The sequence below is a fragment of the Lissotriton helveticus genome, chromosome 9 (genome assembly GCF_964261635.1).
Source record: "Lissotriton helveticus chromosome 9, aLisHel1.1, whole genome shotgun sequence".
In the NCBI taxonomy this organism is placed as follows: domain Eukaryota; kingdom Metazoa; phylum Chordata; class Amphibia; order Caudata; family Salamandridae; genus Lissotriton; species Lissotriton helveticus.
In genome coordinates, this window is record NC_136070.1 from 728925729 (window position 1) to 728952579 (window position 26851).

General features: G+C 45.7%; 1 protein-coding gene across 10 annotated transcripts in view; it reads left to right on the forward strand.

Annotated features, from left to right (window-relative positions):
* The window catches only part of TOP6BL (TOP6B like initiator of meiotic double strand breaks), a 2208219-nt gene that overhangs the window by 527072 nt on the left and 1654296 nt on the right, over window positions 1-26851 (forward strand). For all 10 annotated transcript variants that reach the window (XM_078660852.1, XM_078660845.1, XM_078660847.1 and 7 more), the window contains one exon: window positions 24489-24572. In XM_078660852.1, the coding sequence (XP_078516978.1) occupies window positions 24489-24572 (84 nt within the window). The remainder of the gene's footprint in view (window positions 1-24488; window positions 24573-26851) is intronic.

A 26851-nucleotide genomic window follows, 5' to 3' on the forward strand; every position in this document is an offset into this window, starting at 1 on the left:
ATTAACACCGTCCAGCTCTTCACATCGCTTCACCAAAACCCACCTGCCAATTCATCAGACCCAAACCATGCAGCCTCCAACCTCTCACAATGGATCACCCACAGCGCTGACGAATTAGCACCCTTGAAAAACCATCAAATCAAGCAAAATAGCAAAAGAGCACCCTGGTTCAATGATGACCTCAAGAAATCCAAGAAGATCTGTCGCACCCTCGAGAAAGCCTGGCGAAAAAACCCAACCACTGACAACCTAGCCACCTTCAAGAACGCCACCCGCAAACACCACCAACTGATCCGATCCACCAAGAAATCAGCATTCAAAGATCGACTCGATAACAACGCCCACAACAGCAAGGAACTATTCAACATCGTCAAAGAGTTTACCAACCCCACCGCCGACACCAACGACATCACTCCCTCCCAAGACCTCTGCGACTCTCTAGCCTCGTTCTTCCACAACAAAATCGCTGACATACATAACAGCTTTGGAGACCAGTCCACCCCACCCACCTCCGAACTAAAAACCCCCTCCAACAACCTTTGCGCCTGGAACCCAATCACCACTGAAGACACCATTCGCCTGATGAACTCCATCCACTCAGGATTGCCAACCGACCCATGTCCCCACTACATTTTCAACAAAGCAGACTCCATTATCGCACCCCATCTCCGAGACGTCATCAACTGCTCCCTCAACTCCGCTACCTTCCCGGAAAGCTGGATACATGCCGAACTCAGCGCCCTCCTGAAAAAACCCACAGCAGACCCCACTGAACTTAAGAACTACCGCCCCATTTCGCTCCTCCCATTCCCTGCCAAAGTCATTGAGAAAGCCGTCAACAATCAGCTCGCCACATTCCTCGAATCCAACAAATCCCTCGACCCTTCACAGTCTGGCTTCCGAGCCAAACACAGCACCGAGACCGCCCTCATCGCAGCAACAGACGATATTCGAACTCTACTGGACAACGGAGAAACAGCTGCCCTCATCCTACTTGACCTCTCCGCAGCCTTCGACACAGTCTGTCATAGCACCCTTATACAACGCCTCAGCAACGTCGGAATACAAGGAAAAGGATTGGACTGGATCATCTCATTCCTCACTGTAAGAACCCAGAGAGTCCGCCTCCCCCCTTTTAGATCAGAGGCCACCGAAGTCATCTGCGGCGTACCACAAGGATCATCACTCAGTCCCACCCTCTTCAACGTATACATGAGTCCCCTCGCATCCATCGCGCGCCAACACAACCTCAACATCATCTCCTACGCAGACGACACCCAGCTAATCCTCTCCCTCACCAAAGACCCAAACTCCGGCCAAACCAACCTACACGAAGGGATGAAAGAAGTAGCCGAGTGGATGAAGAACAGCCGTCTAAAACTGAACTCGGACAAAACGGAAGTCCTCATCTTAGGATCATCCCCCTCTGCCTGGGACGACTCATGGTGGCCTCCGGCCCTGGGAAACGCACCAATACCAACGGACCACGCACGTAACCTGGGCTTCATCCTGGACTCCTCCCTCTCGATGACCAGACAAGTCAACGCCGTCTCATCATCATGCTTCAACATCCTACGTATGCTCAAAAAAATCTTCCGTTGGATCCCCACTGAAACAAGAAAGACGGTCACCCATGCACTGACCACAAGCTGACTGGACTACGGAAACACCCTTTACGCCGGAACCACAGTCAAACTACAGAAAAAACTCCAACGCATCCAAAACGCCTCAGCCAGACTCATCCTAGACATCCCCCGCCAAGCTCACATTTTCGGTCACCTGAAAGACCTCCACTGGCTCCCCGTCAACTAGAGAATAACGTTCCGACTCCTTACCCATGCACACAAAGCCCTCTAGGACCTAGGACCCGAATACCTCAACACGCGCCTGTCCTTTTACACCCCCACCCGCCAACTACGATCGTCCAATCAAGCCCTCACCGCATTTCCACGCATCCAGAGATCCACCATGGGAGGAAGATCCTTCTCCTACTTAGCAGCCAAGACCTGGAATTCCCTCCCAACCTACCTCCGCCTTACACAGAACCACCTCTCCTTCAGAAAACAACTAAAAACTTGGATATTCGATAAGTAATGTACCCCCTTCCCTCAAGCTCCTTGAGACCCTCTGGGTGAGTAGTGCGCTATACAAATTTTAAACTTGACTTGACTTGAAACTTGGCGTGAAGTTCACCAGCGTGAACTAATCCGTGCATTTTTTTTAAATCTACATGTAGTTAAGAAAACATGCCTCTGTCAGAGACCCATACCCCACTTCTTTTCATAAAACGTCACCGAAGCATGGTTTTGCAGAAAGACAATCCGCAAATGTGGGACATTATTTTGGAGTGCCTCGGCCGATTTTTAATCCTAATCAAACTCTGGAAGGCAGCCATACATTTGTTCTCTGATCCAGTTCTTTCTCTGTACGAGTGTGAAGGACTTAAGTGAGCCTAAAAGTGAACTCTGGATCAGCTAGGGTGGCTCACTTTCATCCAGTCTTGGAGACATGTGGCATCTTCACATGCCCAGTCAAATTGAAATTTTGCCCCAAACTTAACACGTAATTACAACTGATTGTTGTAAAAAGTAGTGGTAATATCGCAACCCCAGGGTGAGAAACTAAAATAAAAAAGTCAAAATAAGGAAGAGACTCACTGCATGTTCAGCAGTGAAATCACATCACTAACTAGCTCTAATATGCTATTTATTACCAAAGGGCCTAACAGCGAAACACCAAGGAATCCTTACTTGACTTTAGGGCAAAAAATGTCACTATTCATTTATAATGCAGTCCGAATGTTAAAGAATTTATCCTCCTTGGAGATTTTAATATTCACACTGACCTACCCGATCACCCTGACACAATTTCTTTGCTTTCTGATTTGGGGCTATTGGGATTAAAAATTCAAAACAGTGGCCCAACGCACTCGGGTGGACATACTTTAGACCTTATTTTTACAAACTGTCCTAAAATAAAATGTCTCCCGCCAACCCCTGTCATCTGGTCCGACCACTATGTGGTAGAATTCATTGTATTGGGTTTTCACTTGCCACAACGAAAGCCACTTCCTGCCGTATGGCGTAGGAAATGGCGTAACATAACGCTCGAAGGATTTCAGAAGGTCTGGAAAGATCCATTTATTTCTGAGAACAATAATGTCGAAAGTGGCATCATAAAGTTTAATAAGGCCCTCCTAGAGGCAGTAGACTTGCTCGCTCCCCTTAAATTGTGTAAACAGTATCCCAAAGATAAGCAAGAAACTTGGTATTCAGAAGAACTGAGGGCGGAAAAACAGAGATGTAGAAAATCGGAGAAAGTCTGGAGAAAGACGCATACAACTAGCAGTAAGAAGGTGTATGTGGAGGCCTCAGCTAAATACCACAAAAATATAAAACTGGCCAGGAAAAACAGTCTTGCCTCACAACTTATAGACGCAGGAAACTCATCCAGAGAGCTTTACAAAATTCTCCAATCATTTGTAAAACCTGTGGCCTGCGAAAGCCCTGATGAGTTCACACAAACTTTATGTGATGATATCTCCGCTTTTTTTGAAAATAAAATTGAATCTATATATCAGAAAATAATACAAACCTCAAATTACACAATTGACACTGACCTCCCCTCCCTCAGGAATCCAGAGCGAGAAGGCAGTGGATTCACAATCATTCCGGAAATCAGCCTGCTTGAGGTCACAGCTCTGTATAGTAATATTAAATCAGGATCTCCGGATGATCTCCTGCCCGTAAATATGATAGTTTCTTTAGGGAGCCAGCTTACACAAAGCTTTTGTACACTAATCAATCTCTCCCTCAAGGAAGAACGAGTGCCCAGTGTCTGGAAAAAGGCGATTGTGAACCCCATTCGTAAAAATACTGCAATGCCATGGTTAGACCTGAAAAATCTCCGTCCGATTTCCCTCCTACCCCATCTGAGTATGATGACTGAGAAACATTTTAATACCCACCTGTCTAAATACATCGAGGCAGCAGACGGTCTGGACCCTTCTCAATCTGGGTTGAGACCAAACCACAGCACCGAATCAGCCCTCCTCTCCGTGACTGATACCATCCGGATGTCACAGGATAGAGGAGGATCCATGATTCTGGTGCTGTTGGATTTGTCTGCTGCCTTCGACACGGTGTCTCATGACATTCTTATCAGTCGTCTGAAGAGGGTAGGGATAGGAGGAATTGCATTAGCTTGGCTAGAAAGCTTTATTACTGGCCGCTCACAACGTGTTCAATTGGGCTCCCATCTTTCCATCTCCAGGGAGCTCACCAAGGGGGTTCCACAAGGCTCATGCCTAAGCCCCACATTGTTCAATGTGTATGTGGCCCCCTTGGCTGAAATTGTGAGGGAATTTGGGTTCACACCAATATCATACGCAGATGATACTCAACTGCTGTTCCCCTTTCAGACACTAACGCCAGCAGTTAAAAATACCTTTGCTGCTGGGATGAGAGCTAGATCCCATTGGATGACCTCTAACTGCCTACTATGCAACGTAGGTAAGACAGAGGTCATGCTCTTCGGAGAGGCCCCACTCTTATGGTCACCTGAGTGGTGGCCCCCCGAACTAGGCCCTGTCCCCATCCCCAAAGAGGTAGTAAAAAACCTCGGGGTCCGACTTGACCAGTCCCTGACACTTAAAGACCAGGTTAATCAGGTGACTGGATCCTGCTTTGGGGTCATTGGACTTCTGAGAAGGGTTTTCCCCTATTTAGCAGACTGTCATAGGAAAACTTTAGTCCAGGCACTGGTAATCAGTAGACTGGACTACTGTAATGGGCTGCTCATCTCCACCAATGAAGAACAACTAAGCAGACTACAGGTAGCCCAAAATACAGCGGCCAGACTAATCTTGAATGTCCCATCCAGAACCCCTTCACGCCCTCTATTGAACAAACTTCACTGGCTTCCAATTCGCCAGAGGGTGAAGTTCAAGATATGTTGTATAATCTATAAATGCCTGTCGGGCACTGGTCCCAAGTATTTATCTGAAATTTTCAGACCCTATGAGCCTGGTCGCTCTCTGCGTTCTCAGACCCAATCCTTGTTACAAGTACCACGGATTAAGAAGGAAAGACAGGGAGGCCGAGCCCTCTCGTATCGAGGCCCCACTCTCTGGAACTCCCTGACCCTTACCCTTAGGCAAAATCCCAATTTAGCTACCTTTAGGAAATGTTTAAAGACTCATCTGTTCTTGACCATGTAGACATCCTGTACTGCCTGATGATCTTTTTTCTGGATATAGCTTTGGTATGAACAAAAGCGCGGAGATACCCCTTCGGGGGTCGAATTCCTGCGCTATATAAGCATAAAAATAAATAATAAATAAAGCAGTGACCCTAAATAGAGACAATGTCCAAAGATCAGAAGTTTGAGGGGTTACGTACGTTATTACCAATTGAACAACAGTACTGATCATACCTGAATGTAGAAAGTTCTGCTCTTGTGTGATCACTGTGTATATTTGCAAGCATCTCAGTTGCCTTTTGTTCCCTGCACGACCCCCCCAGCACTACCCTAAAACACTACCCTACACAAACACCCCAACATTACCCTAAACCACTACCCCCAGCACGACCCTCCCCCAGTCCGGTCCCCACACTTATACACTACCCTGAACGACCCCCCAGCACTACCCTGAACCCTAAAACACTACACAGCACTACCCTAAACCCTAAAACACTACCCCCAGCACAACCCTCAGTTCGGTCCCTACACTCAAACACTGCGCTGCACGACCCCCCAGCACTACCCTAAACCCTAAAACACTACCCTACACAAACACCACAAGACTACCCTAAACCACTACCCCCAGCACGACCCTCCCCCGACCCCCAGTCCGGTCCCCACACTTAAACACTACCCTGCACGACCCCCCAGCACTACCCTGAACTCTAAAACTCTACCCTGCACTACACAGCACTACCCTAAACCCTAACACACTACCCCCAGCATGACCCCCGACCCCCAGTCCGGTCCCTACACAAACACCACAGACTACCCTAAACCACTACCCCCAGCACGACCCTCCCCCGACCCCCAGTCCGGTCCCCACACTTAAACACTACCCTGCACGACCCCCCAGCACTACCCTGACCCTAAAACTATACCCTGCACTACACAGCACTACCCTAAACCCTAAAACACTACCCCCAGCATGACCCCCGACCCCCAATCCGGTCCCTACACTCAAACACTACCCTGCACGACCCTCCAGCACTACCCTAAACCCTAAAACACTACACAAAAACAACACTACCCTAAACCCTAAAACACTACCCCCAGCACGACCCTCCCCAAACCTCCAGTCCGATCCCCACACTCAAACATTACCCTGTACCACTCCCGAGCACCATACCCTAAAACTTGAAACACTACACTAAACACCACAACACTACCCCAGCACGACCCTCCCCCAACCCCCAGTCCAATCCCTACACTCAGTCACGATCCCCCAACACTACCCTAAACCCTAAAACACTACCCTACATTACACAAAGACCACCATAGTATAATAAATAAGGCATAAAAATAATGTAATACATAAGGCACCGATCTACCATTCAGCATGCAGCTTGAATAGAATGTTAATAGTAGTCTGTTTAAAGTCCAGTAGTATTCAAATTGTTTGTATTCACTAAATGTTCTGCATTGTAAAGGAAGACTATGCGATTACAAATAAGTGTGTGATTAGTATTCTGTTAGTATTCAAAAAGTACCACTCACATATCAGTAGTCTTCATGCACTAGCCATCCCAAAAAGAACACTATTGAATACTAAAATTGGCATAAAATAGTCTTTGAATGCTATAAAAAGACAGGTTAACCACTAAATGTAGTATTCAACTTCGGTAAGGGAAGGCATATGCAGCAAGCAGCATCCTTTCACATTACACGTCAACTGGCTCACACGAGGAACAGCATCATGTTTACCTTGCTGTGTTTATTCCATATTTACCGGCATGATGTGGTATCCAGAATGGATGTTGTCAGTTCATTGCATCGAGAGGGAATCTAGGGGAGTAATGATTGACAATATTAAAACTATAAATCTATTTATACAGGCATTTTAACCCCTTCCCATATTGATGTATATACATATTATGAAAGGATGTTGACAGGAGATTATATTTGCAGTGCTAATCCAAACCACATGTGGCTCCTTTTTAGGACACCGACAGGATCAAGCCGCTGAGAGCACCATGCTCTTTGCTATTACACAGCAGCACAACACCTTCCTCTGCAATTCTTTTCTCTCCACGAGAAGTACTGATGGGAACGAGGTGTGTGTATGGGGTAGTTATGTGCACAGACACACAGTTTATTGTCTAAGCAAGGAGATAGGTGCAGTTTGGATCTTTCCTGCACCTAGGAACAAAATTCAGCGTCTCACTGCTTTCTAAGGAACCGTAATAAAGCTCAGCTCTCTTGCAATGCTTTTCTCACCTTGAGAGTCCACGCTATCCAGAAGCCACAATTGAGTAATGGTTTACAGTGATTTTTAGGCCTCGCACCTGGCGATTACAGCGCAAAAGCGCTGTCTCGCCTGCGAGACCTATAGTCACCGGCTCTGCTTCCCAGGAGACAGGAGATGGGCATGCGCAGCATGCTGGAATCGGATCAGGTCGCGCTCTTGAACACGTGCTCGCTGTGCCCATCTCCTGTCTCCCATGCAAACCTCCTGCAGTTATTTTCACTTTCCCTCCCCTCTCCGCCACAGATTTTTTTCAGACGCCTGAGCGCGCAAAGTGTTCATTATTAATGGCATACAAGAAATAAAAGTCTTCAAAGTGTGCTTTAACAGCAGCGTGCGCAATATTATTAAAAACAACAAAGTGAAACCGATGTGGTTCAATCACAAGGGACCAAGAAGGCTCCATCGCAGAGCCCTGTTGGGTGTCGAGCAGGTGAGAGTGGTACTCACCGCAGCCCCGAACAACACCGCACACCAGCGTCGAGGATCCCGGGAGAGGAGCAGGAAGAAGAGCCGCGGAGCTGCCTCACAGAGGGCAGGACTCGGGGGCGGAGGGTAGAGCGTCCATGTCCTTACTCACCGCAGCCCCGAACAACACCGCACACCAGCGTCGAGGATCCCGGGAGAGGAGCAGGAAGGAGAGCCGCGGAGCTGCCTCACAGAGGGCAGGACTCGGGGGCGGAGGGTAGAGCGTCCATGTCCGGGCGGCGAGTCTCGTTGATCGAGAGCAGCAGGGCAGGGAGCAGGAGGTGACGCTTACATGACGAACTCACAGACCGGGTGGCTCCCCGGCTACAGATCGCGTCACAGAACTGCTGCGTGACACATCCCATTTGCACTAACTCATACTTGTTTATTTTGCAGTCTTGCGAGCTCCCCAGTTCCAAAGTCGGCAGTTCTCGCCTTTATTCCAGATCCTCTTCTCCACTATAAACTGATCAAAAAAAGAATATTTTATATAGTAAAGAGTAAAAAGACTCATTCAAAATGCAGACTGCGGATGTCTAACTCGATGTTGCGATGGCCAGGCGTCTCTCTCAAGTCCTGCTACAGAGAATTCTCCCTCTTACCTTTGGCGCCTGTGCCATCGGATGTATGACGTTACAACGCATACTTTTACAACGCCTACCTTTACAATGCATTTTTTACACCGCAACATCCATTACAACGCACACCATTACAACGCATGCCATTACAACAAATTCTTTGAAACTACCTTTACAACGCATTCCACTACAACGCATACTACATTTACAACGCATACCATTACAACGCATTACATTACATTGCATGTAAGGTCAGTATTGGATAGTGTAGGGGTGAAAATTACTATTCTAACTCCAGGGGGCGCAACAATAGGGTAGGTTTTGGATAGTGTAGGGGTAAAAATTACTATTCTAACTCCAGGGGGTGCAACAGTAGGGTAAGTGTTGGATGGTAATGTTATGCGTTGTAATGGTATGCGTTGTAATGACTGAGTTGTAATGACATGCGTTGTAGTGGTGTGCGTTGTAGTGTCATGCGTTGTAATGACTGCGTTGTAAATACATGCGTTGTAATGGATTTTGCGTTGTAAAAGTTTCGTTGTAATGGTAGTGCGTTGTAAAAGTTGCGTTGTAAAGGTTGTTCACCGTGCCATCAATTGGAGAGTCAGCCCTGTTCCAGCCGCCATAGGCAGCCAAATCCCCACGCGATTCCTGGCCAAGGCTCTAAGAGACTGAGGAAAAACACTGTGACGTTAGGTTTTCGATGAGTCAGAAAGAGTATTATGTACACAGTTTCGCAGATCCTGCTGGTTTTATAAAGTCTTGCCTGCGCATCCCATAAACACAGTTAACACGACCAGAAAGCATGTCAGCTATTGGTTACTATATGTCAAGGATCTTCCAGAACACTTTATTTATTATGCAGTTTTATATAGCGCTAACTCGACCGGAAGGTATTGGAACGCTTTACATGAGCACTAGTTGCATTACAGACGGACACACTGTTTTATTTGTTTGCTCGTGGAGATTAATAGATTTTCTCTGAATCACAGGATGTGAAGGCTCGAACCTGCTCCCCCAGTTCCAAATAGTAAACATTGTTGGAGCAATGTTATGATGGTGTTTATTTGCATTATATCTGCATTTTGCTGGCTTGCTTCTTTGCACTTTATGGTGTGCACGTTTGCATACAGTTGTATCAGTGCACATTTTGGTTTACATATTATGGCGGTACACATTTGCACATTGTTTGCAAGTTGTACGAGTGCACGTTTCTACGTTAGTGTTTTGCTGTTTGTGCTCACGTCCGTGCAGTGTTTAGCAGCTGATTGACAGTTTGAGCGATTCTCTGGAAGGCTGGCGCGCTGAGCCGTGACCGGCAGTAACCCCACTGCAGCAGCCGGGGGAGGAGTTTAGACAGCCGACGAAGCAGCACAGAAGCAGATGGTACCCGCTCTTAAGATTATCTCTTCTCCTACCCCTGACTGATTCTGGACCGGTTGGGACAAGTCAGTGACGTGTCAACACCTAAAACTATGTTGGGGAGTGTGATGGACAATCACACACGTTATCGCAGCTGAAACGCCGGTACGGGGTCGGTCGTCCACCTTTGCGTTTTGAAGGGCTATGGACTACTGCTACGGCTAGGGGTGGATCACAAATGCAGTTTTATATAGCGGTAACTCGACCCGAAGGTATTGGAGCGCCTTACAAGAGCACCAGCTACGTCACACAAGGACACATTCATTTTTGGTAGGCATGGGTGATTGTGATTTGCCCAGAATCTCAGGATGTTGGACCAAGACTGAACCCGGTTTCCCAGATCCAACGTCGGTAGCTCTGACCTTTACGCCACATCCTGCCTGAATGTGTCCTTGAGTAACGTAACCGGTGCTCATGTAAAGCGCTCCAATACCTTTGGGTCGAGTTCGCGCGACATAAATCTGCATAAAAAAGAATCCTATTAAATGCTAGGGTTATAGGTGCCATATTGTCAGTGTCACGCCATTGCCTTTGAAAACCCTCAGAAGCTTTCGCGTTTCTGATAAAAGATTGCCTCTGAAAGCTGGGGCTGGAATAGAGGTCACAATCAGGCCAGACTATTCGAGTGTAGAGTAGATCTCGTGCAATAAAACACCATACCACAAACCTTTATTAGCACAAAAAAACAAATTCCATCATATACATGTACATTAAAATTATGACCTGTCCCTGTCTGCCCACATGATTATGGAGTCGGTAAGATGCCTGAACTCCTAACCTACCTGTCTCTAAATATCCCTATCACCTCGTCCGCCTTTTATTGCCACTATCCTATCCTCTTCCTCCCCTCATCCCAAATCATGTGGCAGAAAAGCCAGGGGAATGGTGGAGGCAGGGGGGAATGGCTCTGCCCATTGTCAGGCAACTCTCTAAAAATCCGGTTCGAGTCGGTCCTGTGCTTAATTTGCGCAGGTGGTTTCCAATGTTCAGCAATGCCCTTAATTGTCAACAGGGGCACTACAATCATCTTCCACCTGGTTGCGCTGTTTGTCTAATTTAGAGATTTGTACAATAGTTGAATATTCAATATACATTTAAAATGACTCCTACATGCCGCCTAAGACTTTCTTAAATGTTTGGGAGCCTGGAATAATTTGGGTTGTCACACTTGTATGCGTGTGATAAATAGTAGTTGTTTTGTGTAGGTACTGTCAATAGTAGCGCGGGCAAGGACAATAGGTGGTGCAAGCTGCAATGGACTTCTGAGAAGGGCCTGGTACACATTTTTTTAGGTCTCGACCTAAAGCATTGCTTTAGCAATGCTTGTTACTTATAGTCCATGCTTATGAGAAGCAAGTCTGGCAATCTCTTTTACTGCCAGCCTTGTTCATCGTAAGCAAGGACTATACCTTCAAAGTGCGTGTTGATGCACTGATTGCAAGTTTTAAAAACAAATTAATAAAAGGCATTGTCATTTACAATGCCAATAGCTCAAACTTTAATAATGCCAGACCTATTCCTTTGTAAATGCTTGTTTTCTCAGTGTATAGACCATGCACCGATAGATAATAAAACAATCTAATGAATGGAAATTAATTAGGGATGAATTAGTGCTTTGTTTTTTTAATGTACTCAAGAATCAGAGGTCAGTGTTATTGGGTGTGGGGGAGTGAGGGGGGTGTTAGATGTAGTGCTCCTAATCTTTGATTCATAATGAAATATGATGAAGGACTTACAACAATTGACTAAACAATATGGAGAAATGTAATCAGCTGTGTGTTAAGGCTAAATAATGAACAATGGATGAATTAATATTTACTATTTTCAGAAAGAAAACAATAATAATAAACATGCTATTCAATTTCAGTATTGAACAATGGACAATTCCATAATATTTCACAAAGTTATGATTTGACATTTTGTTACATCCAGAGTGTGGAGAACGTAGTTTTATTTTATACTTTTTATGTCATGCAACTTTAAAATATGTCTCATTTTTTGTCCTATTAGTCTGTGTAGAATCTGATCTCGATATTGCAGAATCTGCACCGAGCACATTTATCAGCTTTTCTTTGTTCCGTTCATTTGTATCTGAAAATACTTTAGAGTTGTTTTTCTGCAGGTTCATGTAGCACAGACGTGTCCCAAAAGCAACCGGGTGCTTTACTAGAATAACACATTACATCACACAAACGCAAGGTCAGATATTTATTTTTGGGCACAAGGAGATTAAATGGTTTACCCAGAATCACAGGATGTTGGGCTGATGCCGGCACTCAAACTTAGTTTCCCCGTTCCAGACCTGGTGGCTCTTGCCGTTAGACCATATCACTTCCATGTGTACATACCCACTTACTGCACTTTAAGAAACCAGAAAACTGTGACTATCGCTTCAAAGACTTTTTGTCTAATTTCACCCTTACGATTCCACCTATCGTGAAATCCTGTGAAGGAACTATACTTCTTGATTCTTCATCAACTATTCAAACTCCTGTTTTAGAGATCTACTTGTGAAGCAGTTCCAACCTTTCATCAACACATTTTTTCAAAAGTTGTTTTCTTCCCACTAGCACATGGTTTGATATATCATAACATTTCATCAGCACTCTTTCCCCAGTTAGCACCCTCATACAAAGCATTACCCTCACATAATGTTTCAAGAATGATACAATTTCATGTGACACTAGTTGCCACCATTATCAGTCACCAATATTTAAGGTAACGTTTCTTTATTAAAAACTTCACTTCAAACTTAATTACTTCAGCAGTATTGACTCCTGTAACGAACTTCACTTCACTGAGGAAATTGGCCAGTGATAACAAGAGCATATTTAGGCACCTCCCCTAGCGCTCCATACAAGTAGGGATAGAGCTTTTTCCAGGGGGCATCAGGCAAACTTAAATTCTCACACAGGTATTTTACTGTCTTCTTAGATTTATCACTCAACCCACACAAGATACATCTTCTAACTTTCTCTTTCACACTGCAATCATCAGTAGGCCACTAGAAATCCATCCTCACCCTTCTTTTCATTCCACTCACGCCGGGATGCCCCTCATGAGCCAAGGACCTATCTCTTTTGCACAAGTTCCAAGGTACAATTAATTGTTAACCCCAACACCAAAATTAATCTACTTCAGAAATCTCATCTCTGATACAATGATACAATAATACTTCACTCTATAGGTATCTCTAATAGTATTCCTTCACTCTATAAGTATTTCTGAAGTATTCTCTTAAATGTATCAACCTGAGATAAAGATTCATCTTCTATCACAGTGGCTTGCTACTTCGATTTAATGATTGCACCTGCAGAAGCACAGTCTACCACAGCTATTACATGCCCATCAAAGCCGGACTGGCTGTAGCGTGCACCGGGCGTTTTTCCGGTGTGCTGAGAAGGTGTGGGCTGGTTTTCGAGTCATAGGGGCAGGTTTTGTTATTGGGGGACGGTTTTGCACCAGTGCTGCAATATCAGCCCCCCTGTAACAAAAGCGGCAGCAATGGTGCTAAATCAGCCAGAAGCAGTAATATAGTGGCAGCACTGCTTCTCACTAGTACCCCCGCCCCCCCAGGGGCCGGTCCAGCTATATTGCCAGGGCTGATTGTGTTCCCACTGCGGCCCTGATGCCCATCGCAAGCATTAGTAACTTATTATTTATCTTAAACACCAACAGGAACTCGAGACAAATATCTGCTAACTTTTTGAAAATTCCAGGAGCATACTCCATTCCAAAATTATATTACAGGAGCAGATTTTGCCACTTGGAAATCTTTGTAATGGCTTTACCATATATTCTAGTGGTCAAGAAAGATTACAAAAGGCGCACCTCAGATTTTTGCTCTAAAATGAGTCACACTTTACATACGAGCTAGAGCTCCCCCTCCTTGTGGTCCAGTATCTTATCTCTGCTTCTCTCAAAGGCCATGACGTAAACGCAACTGTTTCCTAAGTACCATTCATATCCTTAAGTACAACGAATCCAATTTCAACATTAATATCAGCAGAAGCTACGACCAGTATACAAACTGTATTAAATGGCATTAGAATAGGCACATTAACATCTAGGTTTTGTAGAATTGTGGATTCAAACTGATTACTCCTGACATATGCCACATTTTTCATCATGTGTGTCATGTTGGTAGTTTTTTTCTGGAGAAAAAGTGACACAGTTTGAATATTAATTGGCCAGTCCCAGAAATTACCGTATCTATGCCACTGGGACAGGGTACATCAATTATGGTGGAAAACATTTTTTGTTCACGTTAAATACCATTGTGACCTGTCTAGTGACCAAGATACTCAATGCCAGACTTTGCAATCTTGCATTTATCTTTTTCAGGAGTTAACCCATGTTCCTCCAATGTGCTCAGCACTTGGAATGAAGTCTTGTCTCATGTTCTCCTCAAGAGATGCCATGAACTAAAATGTCACCTTAAAAATACATTCTCCATACCCTTGAAGAGTTGGTGCATGACGATTAGAAAATTGGGTTTCTGGCTGGCAGCGGATGCACCCTGCCCAAGCAGGATCCACAATCCTAGTCAGGGTAAGTCAGATACACACCATAAGTTAACCTGTGCTCACATTCCCGTAGCTTGGCCCAGAGCAGTCAATCTTAACGATAGAGGCAATGTGTAAACTATTTGTGTAACATTGCAAACAGAAACACAGTGAAAACACCACAAATTGCTCCAAACCAGCTAAGATTATTATTTTTTTATGAACAAAACAAGTCCAAAAATGATAAAAATCCAATAAGTATAACCGAAGTTATGAATGTTTAAAGAATACACTGAAATGTAGTGCTTAAAAGTATATAGCACCAACTGGGGCTATCTGGTCATGCTAGAATAGATAAAATCCAAAAGTTCAGGTCGACCATGACGGAGCACAGATCGGATTCAGGGACGAGCCTTGGCCCACTGATAAAGTAACTTAAATACATTGACGCCGAGGGCAATGCAAGTAGCAGTGATGGTGATGCGTCATAATCGATCCTTATGATACAGACAATGCGTCGTCATCGATCCTTACGATGGAGGCAAAGCACCAGTTCTGAGCTGCACAAAGTCGAACATGTATTGGGAATGGAGGTGATGTAGCGATCAATGTACTCAATACTCGCAGCAATGCATCATCATCGATAAGGATGTGCCGGTCCTGAGCTGCGCAGAGTCAGGGATGTGTTGAGCTGTCAGTGAAGAAGGGTAGTTGATCTTCGTGGCTGCAGCGATGCGTCAGAGTTGATGGAGATGCGCCGGTTCCAAGCGGCGCAGCCATGTCGATGCGTGGATTCTGGTTGTAGCAGCAATTTATACCCACTTCCAAGGGCCCGGATCTGGGTTGGCGCCACTTGGCAGGGCAAGACTTGCAGCAAGTAAGTCCAGGTGCTGGAGCAGGCTGATTTGATGTCTTCGATGTCCCTGAGACTTAGACCAGGGGACACACCAGCAAGCCTATGGAGTCACTCTGGGTTTAAGTGAGATGGTTCCAGCCATTCTCAGTCAGGGCAGAAGGTAGAAGGCATCACAGCAGAAATGCAGTTCTCCCAGAGCAGCAGTCCTGCAGAGTGGCAGTCTTTTTAGCAGCAGGGCAGTCTTCCCTCATGGCAAAGTTCTACACAGGTCCAGTAGGTCAGGGGTTTCTACAGCAACAAAAAATAAGCAGCTTAGCTGACCTAATCGTCGTAAAACAATGTATAAGAACAAGAACTGTAAGACAGTCATAACCCACAACCCCATTGCATCACTTACTCTTCCCCTTACCCAATAAAATTACTTGTAATACTAATAAATTAACCCACCCTACTCCAACCCTTCTGCCACAATAAACAAAAAAACATATCCCTGATACCTTAATTCTATTGGATTCTAAGGATATTTGTAAGGCCTTTCAAAGGTTTTACCAAAAATTATACAATGAGGAAGAGTTAAGAGATCCCGAGGGGAACAGGGAATATTTAGAATCAATTTCGGCTGATGTTTTTTCTCCAGAGGATTCAAACGCACTGGAAATAAACATTACAGATGAGGAGATTAGGAAAGCTATTTTTGACTTACCATCAGGGAAGGCGGTCGGCCCGGATCTCATTCCCTTGGAATTTTATAAAACCTTTTTCTCTTCGTTAAATACATTTGTATGTAGTATATTGCGAAAGGTACAGAGCTGCATAAAACCCCCACAAACATGGGGAGAGGCAACTATGATTGTGTTTTTAAAAAAGGGTAAACCTTCCCTTGAACTTGGGTCTTATAGGCCAATAAGTCTAATGAATAGCGACTGTAAAATCTACTCGAAGATCCTGGTTAATCGCCTTAGCCTGATTATAGGAAAAGTGATGTCTGTCCAACAACATGGTTTTATACCAGGTAGAGGAACTGCTGAGCATGTGAGGAGAGTTTTCACCCTTCTGGATGGTACATCAGTCACGCGGGACCCTATGGCGCTTATCCTGCTTGACGCAGAAAAAGCGTTCGATAGGGTCTTGTGGGGTTTTCTCTGGTCAGTACTGGAGAGAGCTAACATCGGTAGGGGATGTTTAAGGGCATTACAAGTTCTAAATAAAAACCCTAGGATTCGGGTTCGGGTGATGGGAGGACAAAGTGATGTAATTGATATCAAGCTAGGAACTAGGCAGGGGTGTCCGTGCTCACCCCTCCTATTCGCTTTTTATATCGATCCATTTATAAGGAGAACAGTATCAAACAGACGCATCGCCCCAATACAGTTTAATGGATTTGAAACAAAAATATTGGGCTACGCTGATGATCTGGCAATTATGTCCCCTCATCCTGCAGAGACTCTGATTGAAATTGAACAAGAGGCATATCTATTTGGGTCAGTCTCCGGGTACAAACTTAACAGGGGGAAAACTCAGATAGTTATCAATGAGCATATCAGTTTGGTAGACGCACGTGTCACTGAATCAGCCATATATCTAGGGGTCGTAATCTCATCTAACCTAACTAAAGTCGTTGAAAAAAATATCTCTCCCATAATTAAGAACTCGAGGAGGGATTTAGATAAGCTGAAAGACCTGCATCTTACAATCGTGGGTAGATGCAACATTATTAAAATGCTGTTTCTCCCAAAGGTTTTATACCTTTTTAGAACAATACCTCTCAAATTTGATAACAGCTGGTTCTTAGAGATGGAGAGAATGATTAATACATTTATCTGGGTGGTTTTGAAGGTAGCAAACCTACAAGCCCAACATTTTAAAACAATTTTCAATCTTTACTATACTCCGGCAAAAATAGCCCAGTGGGGAGGGCAAACGGGAATCCACTGTCCACGCTGTGGTAGCTTGGAGGCTAATGCTCTGCACATGTTCGCAACCTGTCCAAAACTTGAACAATGGAAAAAAGCTATAGAGTCCTTTTTAGATCCATCACTAAAAATTAAAGTGAATCTAACTAACGAATTAATGATCTTAGGCACTTGTAGGGAGGGAGTTGTAATACCGCACAGAGAGTTTCTATTTGTTGTCACGGCGATTGCTAGGATTTGTGTTGCCGCAGCCTGGAAAGATTCTAACCCCCCCACATTCCAACAATGGGTCTCTAGGCTTTTGGCCATGTATTTGGAATTTGGAAAAAGGTCTTTATGAGAAGAAAGGGTGGAAATCTAGGAAGCTGGGAAAAAGCATCTGGGCTCCGATAGTGGACTGGAAGGCTAGGATGTAATCACTTTAAGCATAAATGTGGATTATTGGTGCTTGGTGTCTAAGAATTAATCATGATATGTAATATTTTGTGGTTTTTTTTTCTTGTGTATTATGCTATTGCTTCTTTCTGATATCTCTTAGTTTTCTCTTCTTTTGGGATTTTTTGTATATATTGTTTATATATTTTGAGGCTTAATTATTTTCTGTTTATCTTCAGTGAAAAAACTGATGGAATACTGATGGTGGAAAAAAAAAAAAAAAAAAAAAAAATATGAACAGCCCAGTTGCACCTGTGCTTGTTTCCGGTCCAGGAAGGATCTGGCCTGGAAGTTCGGGCTGGGGTGTTCCCATGGGGAATAGGGTCAAGACTGATTTGCATATGCCTGGGTTTAATCTGGAACAGTATGTCACCATTGCCTGCCAGTGAATGGACAGGAAGCGTGCTCGTGCAGCCTGAGTCTAATTGGCCAGTGTGTGCGCACTTCATGAACCATCTGAGGCTACAAAAAAGTGTACCTTCATGTTTGGGTGCCAGGGCCGTCAATCTGGTAGGGCGCGAAAGCGCTACCAATGACGGCCCTGCAAACATTATCGTCCAGAGCCTGCTCATGGCAGACTTGGAAACCTGTGCTCCTGTCAATTAGTGCGCAACACGCACGCACGTGGTGGTGTGCGTGGCTTCAGAGGCTGACTCGACAGGCCAACGCAAGTTCGGGAACCAAACCAACTCCCAATCTCGGGCCATGAGGGAGTGACTTGCTGCACTTGTCACTCTGACTTAGTGAGTCGGTTGGGCCTCGGACGATGTGCAGGTCGTGAGAGTAAGACATTGACTCTCAACTCTCCTTGTGGTGCTGAGTGCTGATTCTTGGGAGATATGGGAAACTACAAGTAAGTTTTCTCTGTGGTTTGTACACTGTTTTTGAAAGGCACTTCTGAAAAGAAAAAGATGCCTGTCATTCTGGGGGATGATGTTAGGGAAAGGAGGACACAGCACCGAAGAGAAGTGCTTTCTCTGTTATGAGTAGAGGGAGTGGTTTGCAGGCTCTGGCCTTGGACACAGGGACAAACAGGCAGAGTAACAGGGGCAGTGTTTTAAATGGGCCTGCACTTCAAAATACTCTTCTCTACAGTAATAGAACTTTTGTTTCGCAGTTTTGTAGCAGTACAGTCAGAGGTGTTAAAAGTACAACAATGTTCCTTATATATTGAGCAGTTTTCGGGCAACACACAGTGTCAAGTAATTCTGGTGATTAATTTACCTGCTGGAGAGACAGATGGGAGTTTCATCTAGTGGCAGGTTTCATTTGTGTGAGGTATATATATTTGTGTGGTTAATATCATAGCTGATAAGTATTCACATTGCTAATGAGACATTTTCATTGATGCAGTTACTTATGAAATACATTCCACTGCGAATGTTATGTTTTTTTCCTAGTCTTTCGATCCTGATGTTGCTAAGAAAGGTTTGCCTGGGTAGAAATAAATTCTTATTAAAGTAGACCCTAACCACTGTGTTATGTTCTGAATCCTGAGTTAGTCATTCTCCAGACCAAGCACTCTAAAAAAGTGTCTACTAATGTGGATGGCGTGAATCATACACCTTTTGGTCTCCTTTGCCTTATGTAACATTTTGTATGCACTAATTCACAAACGAATGATTCATTGTGTTGTATGTGTGATTTTGAAAATGTGGAAAGTTTTGCTTTAGGAGCAGTGACTAATGGAGTCATTTTTAAATGCGGACTGTAACATCTGCATTTGTAAAGCAAGCATTCATGCCTTTCGGCATTCTGGCGTGATGGGGTAGGTGGCTTGAATATGACCAGAGGACAGGGGTCCTGCACCAGCTGTGATGTCATGGATCAGATGTCATGAATAGGACAATTAAGGAACATAGGTCCTGCACATGCTGTGATGTCATAAGTGAGATGTCATGGATGGGGCAGATAGGGAACAGGGGACAAGGGTCCTGCACAAGCTGTGATGTTATGAGTGAGATGTCACAAACAGGGTAGGTAGAACTGGTGTAAGTTTTGGGTTTCCTTCTGCTTTTCCTTCAGTGGCGTAGCTAGGTGGGGGGCGGTCCGCCCCAGGCAGCACTGTTTTGGGGACGGGAGCTGCCTAGCCCTGTACAGTGTCATGTATGTGCATGTAACTTGCATGATCGAGGTAACTATTAGCAGCAATATTACGTGTCTCTCGGACCTCTTTCAGGTGCTCGCCGTCCATTTTCCCCAGCAGCCCCCCCCCAGGGGGCGGCAATCTGAAGGATAGCCCCGGGCGCCACAAGCTCTTGCTACGCCCCTGATTTATCATTACCATTCAAGTTATATGAAACATGACAGACCTACTCCTTCTCAATCAGGAATTGCAGCTTATAAAGTGGTAAAAGGAATTACCAATGCGCACCTATGAGAGGTGTAGACGTCACAGAAGTAAAACATGAGCGTGGGCATTTTCCACTACCAGGACATGTAAAACTTAAAAGTACATGTCCTACCTTTTGGTTACACAACACCCTGCCTATGGGCTACCGAAGACCTTCTTTAAGGTTGACTCATATTTAATAAAAGAGGGGTTTAAGGCTCAGCTGAGGGTTTTAAATGTCAAGTCGACATGACAGTATAAACTGCACACAAAGGCTTTGCAGTGGAAGGCCTGAGAAGACATGTTTTAAAGGGTTACTTAAGTGGGTGGCACAATCAGTGCTCCAGGCCCAGTAGCAGCATTTACTTTTTAGGCCCTGGGCACATTTAGTGCACTTTACTAGGGATTTACTCTCAAATTAAATATGCTAATTGTGGGTAAGCCAATCAAACCATATTTAGAAAGTGAGCACATGCACTTTAGCACTGGTTAGCAGTGGTAAAATGAAACCAAAGGGGATGATGGACGGAGTGTTGAACAGTGCAAGCACTCACCCCAGTCAACTGATCTGGGTTTAATCCATGATCATTCTTTAGCTCACTCCACCACCCCAGTTCAGACACGGCCATATGCAAATCAGTCTGACTCTGTGCCTCATGGGAACAGCCCAGCCCGAACCGCCAAGCCATGTCTTCCCTGGACCGGAAACAAACATCTTGGGATCAGTTTCTGGCTAATCTGCCAGGCTAGCTTGAATCCAGTGGCAAAGTGAGCAATATAGGGTGAACAAAGCAGAACCAATGGGGATAATGGACGGGGTGTTGAACAATGCAAGCACTCACCCCCAGTCAACTGATCTGGGTTTAATCCATCATCATCCTTTAGATCACTCCGCCACCCCAGTTCAGACATGGCCATATACAAATCAGTCTGTCTGGCGGTGGCCGCTCAGAAAATGGGCCCCGACCCTGTGTCCCGACCTAGTTTCCCCCCTTCAGCCATCTCCAGTCACCGGACTGTGGGGATTCTGCAGGACACGGGGCTCTCCCACACTGCGGGACCGGAACTCCGCTCTTCTGAGGAGCCCATGAGGCTCCTCCTGCACGCTCCATCACCCAGTCCCTCTCCTGGCCACAGGACTTGGCTGGGGAGCCTGCGAGGCTCCAGGGGACTTCTCTTCCCTTCTTGGCAGCACAGCAGCATGTGGGGCTCCATCAGCTCACAGGAGCCCCAGTCACTTCCGGCTGCGCGCACCACGCCCCCCCATGTCCCAGGTAAGGTTGCCTGACTTCCGGGTCGCACTGAGAGCGGCCCGGAGAGGATTTAAACAACGGCCCGGGCTGCTGCAGCAAATCTTAAAAGTAGAACGTGGGGTGAGCAAACGCAATTAAAAATAAATATGAGGACGGCAATAACGCGGGATGGGCTCCCGCTAAAGAATACAAGTGCGAGATAGGCCCCTGCAAGCCAAACCACGCATAAATCAGCGGGGTGGGCTCCCGCTCGGCCACAAAGCATGGGGGAATCCCTACGCTGGGGACCCCCTCTCAAGTAAGTGCAACTCAGCGCTTCAAATCTCACACATTCCTCCTAATGGAAGTTTAAGGAAATAAAGCGCTCTCCAGGGCTAGGAGCCACAGCACCTCAGCAAACATCCATGAGAGATCCAGGGGGGCAAGGCTGGGCCCAGGGAGGCAAGCCCTCATGGCAGTTCCTTCTGGGCCCCAGCAGCAGCCAGCCCCTAAGTTAGGAACAGCAAAGCATCAGGGAAGAGAACAACTTTTATGGGGTCACAGGCCCTATCTTTATATCACAGATTCTCTTTGTTTGAGTGCAGGGCATGGGGGAACCAGATGCAACTGGTTCAGGGGGGATTTGGAGCACTTTGTTTTGCAAGCTCCTCTTTCCCTTTGTCAGGTGGGGGCTAGGTGATGAGGCACACCACAGGGGCCGGAGCCAGCATTCACTAGGGCAGGCACCATCCTATTCAGAGTCAGGGGATTACCCCTCCCACTACTCCCAGCCCAGATGTCCTATTCAGCCCAGCTCTGACTCACCATGCCCCTCCTGGAGCCACACACACCTCCCAGCCCCTGTCACTCACAAGCCAGACATGCAATTCACATCAGGCTGGCAGACACATAGCACCCAGAAATGCCCACTTCTAAAAGTGGCATTTCTAAAATAACCACAATAAATCTGCGCACACCATTGCGCAGCATTTATTCAAACAATTTCATGCATACCAGACTTGACCACACTGCTCCTCTCATAACAGGAATTACCACTGACACACGCTGATCAGGGAATCCCCAATGCATTCCTATGGGAGGGCAGGCCAACCTTACAAATGTAACACAGAGAGCGCACGCACTTTACACTGGACCACAGTTCTAAAGTGCACAGGGGCCTAAAACCACCAATACCATGTCAGAGAAAAGGCAAAAAGTTTAGGGTTGAACCTGCCAAAAAGGACCAAGTCCAACAGCCTGGCACTTGACACTGACAGCTGTCAGTGGCCTATGTTGGTTGCTGTTCTATGAGCAGAGTTTTCATGGGTTTGGGGACAGAAGTCTGATCCAAAGGGTGGAATGGGCCATATAGCTTTTTGGCCATGATGGTACTGTCTGTCTACCGGGATGCATCTGAGAACAAGTTCGGTTAGGTGCTCCACAGATGGGGTCCACAGGTGAGTAAAAGAATTCCCTCTGGGTCAATTCAGTTGCTCAGGAGAGTGTAAACAGAGGAATCCGACTTTTGGCTGGACGTGGGGGTCCATGTTGGACTTGGCCCTCCCTGCAGGGTCACCCTCAAACATTTTACCTTCACTATTTTTGATGAATTCATTTTTGTTGGCCCCACGGCTCTGTGTACCTTACCAGTGCTAACTAGCGCTAAAGTCCCTTTAAACATGGCAAAATTAACTGGCATATGTTTTTTACTTATAACTCCCTTGTAGAGTGGTATACCATATATCCAGGCCCTGTAAATTAAATACTACTGGTGGGCCTTCAGCACTTACTATGCCTCCAACTTGAGTAGACCCTTCAGACATGTTGCAAGCCTGCTATTGCAGCCTGAATTCAGTTTTAAACTTCCAAATCGACTTGACAATATATTCCCTTTACCAAGCCTTAAATTCCCTTATTATTACAAATTATTGATCCCCAAGGTAAGCCTTTGGGAGCCCAGAGGGGAGGGTGCATTGTCATAAAAAGGTTGTATATGTAATTTTGAGCTTTATATGTCCTGGTAGTGAAAAACTCCTAATTTTGTTTTTCTCTACTGTGAGGCCTCTCTGTCCCATAGGATAGCATTTGGTTGCTTATTACCTTTAATACGTGCTAACGTTTGATTGGGACCAGGTAAGCATTTCATCATGGGTGTCTGAGAAATTGTAATTAAACATTTTCTTTAATGGTAAAGTCAGATTTTTAGTTACAATTTTGAGAGTGGCACTTTTAAGAAAGTTGGTAATTTCCTCCACTAAACTGTTTGGTGCCAACAGCCTCTCTGGGTCACATGACGGGGTGTAGTTAGCAGTTGGACTGTGTTTATTCCTCCTAGACAGCCAAACAATTGTGAATATGCATGCCTGAAAGGGCCATCAACTATCAGGATGGAGGGGGTGGTGGAGCTGGGCACAGGCTGACTTGTAACTGAATAGCCTGTGCTCTACCTTCACACAAAGGGCTTGACACCACTGCATTGCTCATGGAGGCAGCTTGGAGCAAGGGCAGTGGAGTCACAAAACTTTGAGGATTGCAAAGGGAATTCTCTAGAAACTCCTTCAATGAGGGCACCAGGTATAATCATAGGACCTTCAGACCCTTTGGTTCACTTTTTGAACTTGCAGAGGGACTCTCAGACGATTCCTTGCTTTTGTGGTCTGCTGTCTACTACACAAGGCTGGTTTATGTCACCTGGAAGGACTGCTTTGCTGCATTGAGTCTGCTTTGAGCCCTCAGAGACCTACCCTGCTTCTTGAGCCCTGCTTCATCACCTGAAACCAGGACTGCCAGAGAGACTTCAAGGGCTAGTTTGTTGGCCTCCTGTTCAGTTCCTCAGAGACAGAAACAGAAACGGCTCCCACCATCCTGAACCTGCACCTTGACCAATCCTGAGTCAATCCCGAACTCCCAATTGGTGCCACTCCAGTCCTGGACCCTTGGTTGCGACATTAGAGGTGCCCAGATAGCCAAAAACAAAAACTTGGGACATGGCTATTTTGGCAAAAAACTTCTCAGAGAACCAGGGGAAGACAGGGACCACCCTGCTCTTCTATTTACCTTAAGTGCATTGCCGGTTAATTTAGTGAATTCTGTGGTTCACCCTGATTAGGATTATGGCTGTTGTCTGAGCAGCAGTTACCCCCGTCAAACAACAATCCAGTTTCTCACCATCTCTTATGCAAATGATGTCCTGAAGATATTCAATAGAGCCCCATTGATTGTTCTTCTCTGCATGTTTAACAATGTTTCTGATTTTTCTAGCTCCTTCAAAATGCCAAGGACTTGATGTTGGATTGCATAGGAACCAAGCAGCTCATACATAGGATTAGTGTTGTACACCCAAAGGTAGGTATAATTTATATCATCCTGATTTAATGCAAACACCCATTGTGCTAATCATAAAAAATTGCATATTTGAAAGTGTCTCAGATTATAATGCAACACTATTTCAAAATCTTGCACTAAGGATATCAGATCACCTTAAATGTCAACAAGAATATCCCTTTTCTAACGTTTCATGGGGTATTACGTAATATTAGTTTTAGTCCCCGTTTTCAAGGGAGAGTATGTATTTAAATCTGATTTGAAAGCTTTCTATTTTTCTGCTAGACTATTATGTCAACAAGCCTTACAGATCCAGAAATCATTCAACGAATTGGGACTTGATGCTCTCCAAGTAGATATATTGTAACATGATTGGTAGCCAGGCAAACCTCTACCAGCAAGGGTAGCCAGGGGTGTCTGTTAGTTCGTAGAATTTTTGTATGTTGGAAGGACACATCTCCACCATAAGATTACAAACCGATTTCTCTGCTGATCACAGTTGTAATATTTTGGGAAGTTAATTCTAAACCAAGGACAAACCTGGATTAATGTGCATAACATCTCAATTGATCAGATATAATCTAAAATTCGCTATGGAACACTGAACAATGCTTTATACTATATTCAACATTATGAAATATATGCATCTGAAAATAGGCTCTTTCTTACTGTATTCCTGGTCTTGGAAACCACTTTTTAGGGGTGTTTTTTGGTGTTATTGCAACTTAAACAATCAGCAACATCACTACATGCATCGGGTGTATCGGTTCGTTCAGCATTATAAAACTCTAGGTATCCTGTACTGGGTTCGGGCCAACATTATACAGCAGAATCCATCCTTTCTTTCAGCCCCAATCACAGCCATACTGCGGAGAACGTATGTTTAATTCACATCTATTGGACAATACCAACAAATAAGAGGGTGTCACCCTATGTGTAGGAGATGTCAGGTGTCTTCGTGCCTCGAGTGTGGGGAAAAATTATCTGAGCTGTTCGTTTGTGCCTGGTCCAAGTAAGTAAGCAGCAGTGCCCATATGTCACAGGGCCTGAGTTTAGCAGGTAATGTGGAGGCCTAGAGCTCAGAATTGTTATTGCAGGTCACAACAGATCTGCCGCTGGCCGCGCGACGCGAAGGGGAGCTAAGCGAGACAGCTCCTTAGTCCCACATTCCGCGCGACAAACGGTGCTGCCAGCTCGTGACCGCCCCCTTTCATGCTCGCCCTATGGGCGCGGGCCAGCAGGGGTGAGGGGCGGCCCTTAAGGGGTTTAAGTTTAGCGCGGCAGCGAGGCTCGGCCTTTTCTGCCGCCGCGTTCCTGGTTGCTCTGCGCTGTTCTGTTCTGCGCTGTCTCGGCCTCAGTGTGGCCGTCCTGGACCTGCCTGCCTCGCTGTCTTGCGTCGGGTCTGCCTCGATGGGTGTGCGGTGAGTGCTGGTTTTCGGGGACCCGCTGACGGGGGTCGTTTGTTGTCCCCATGCAGAGCGGCGGTTTGTGTGGCCTGGGGGGCCGAGGGAGAGCGTGACGGGCATTGTTGTCCTTCCGGGGCCGAGGGAGAGCGTGACGGGCATTGTTGTCCTTCCGGCGGTTCGGATGAGGAGAGTGTCCATGACGCCTCGTGGTTTGTAGTGTAGTGGATGAGTCAGGTCGTCGGTATGCTTCTAGACGCTGGCTGCGGGAGGAGTCGGTATTTCTCGGGTGTGGCCTCATGTGCGCTGAGCCCTTTTCAACAGCGCAGATATTTGACATTTTCGGTAGATTAATGAGTTGATGGGCATACTGCTGGGTTAGCGAGGATAGTTGGCGGGAAGTGGTGGCCTAACACAGGGAGGGAGTGAGATGCATTGCGGTGTGCCGCTGCGGTGGATAGGGTATCGGCCAACGACCGCAGTGAATAGGCCACAACTTGTTTCCTTCGTTCATTTATTCCGGAATGCTTTTTATACACGGTCGCAAGTTATTAAGTCAGGTTCAACCGCAAAGCCCAACTTATTCCGAGGGAAAGGCCAGCTCATGGCTGATGCTTCCCCGCCCCCACGTGTGTAACGAGCCCGAATGTGAACGGAGTGTGCTCACCATCTAATGTAACCCAGGAGTGAAGTTCGTGATCAAAGAGCACAGGGTCGATAGATCAGTTTTATTTTCAGTAGCTTTCTGTTCTCAACTACTTTCTTTGTGAGCTGCGGTATAGCGAGAGTAATTGTGGGGCAGAGCGACTGGTATGTTTTGTAATATGCGGTCGTTAGTTACCTGTTGTCACCTACCCTCAAGCCTTAGAAAACACAATCAGTTTGGGACAAGAACAC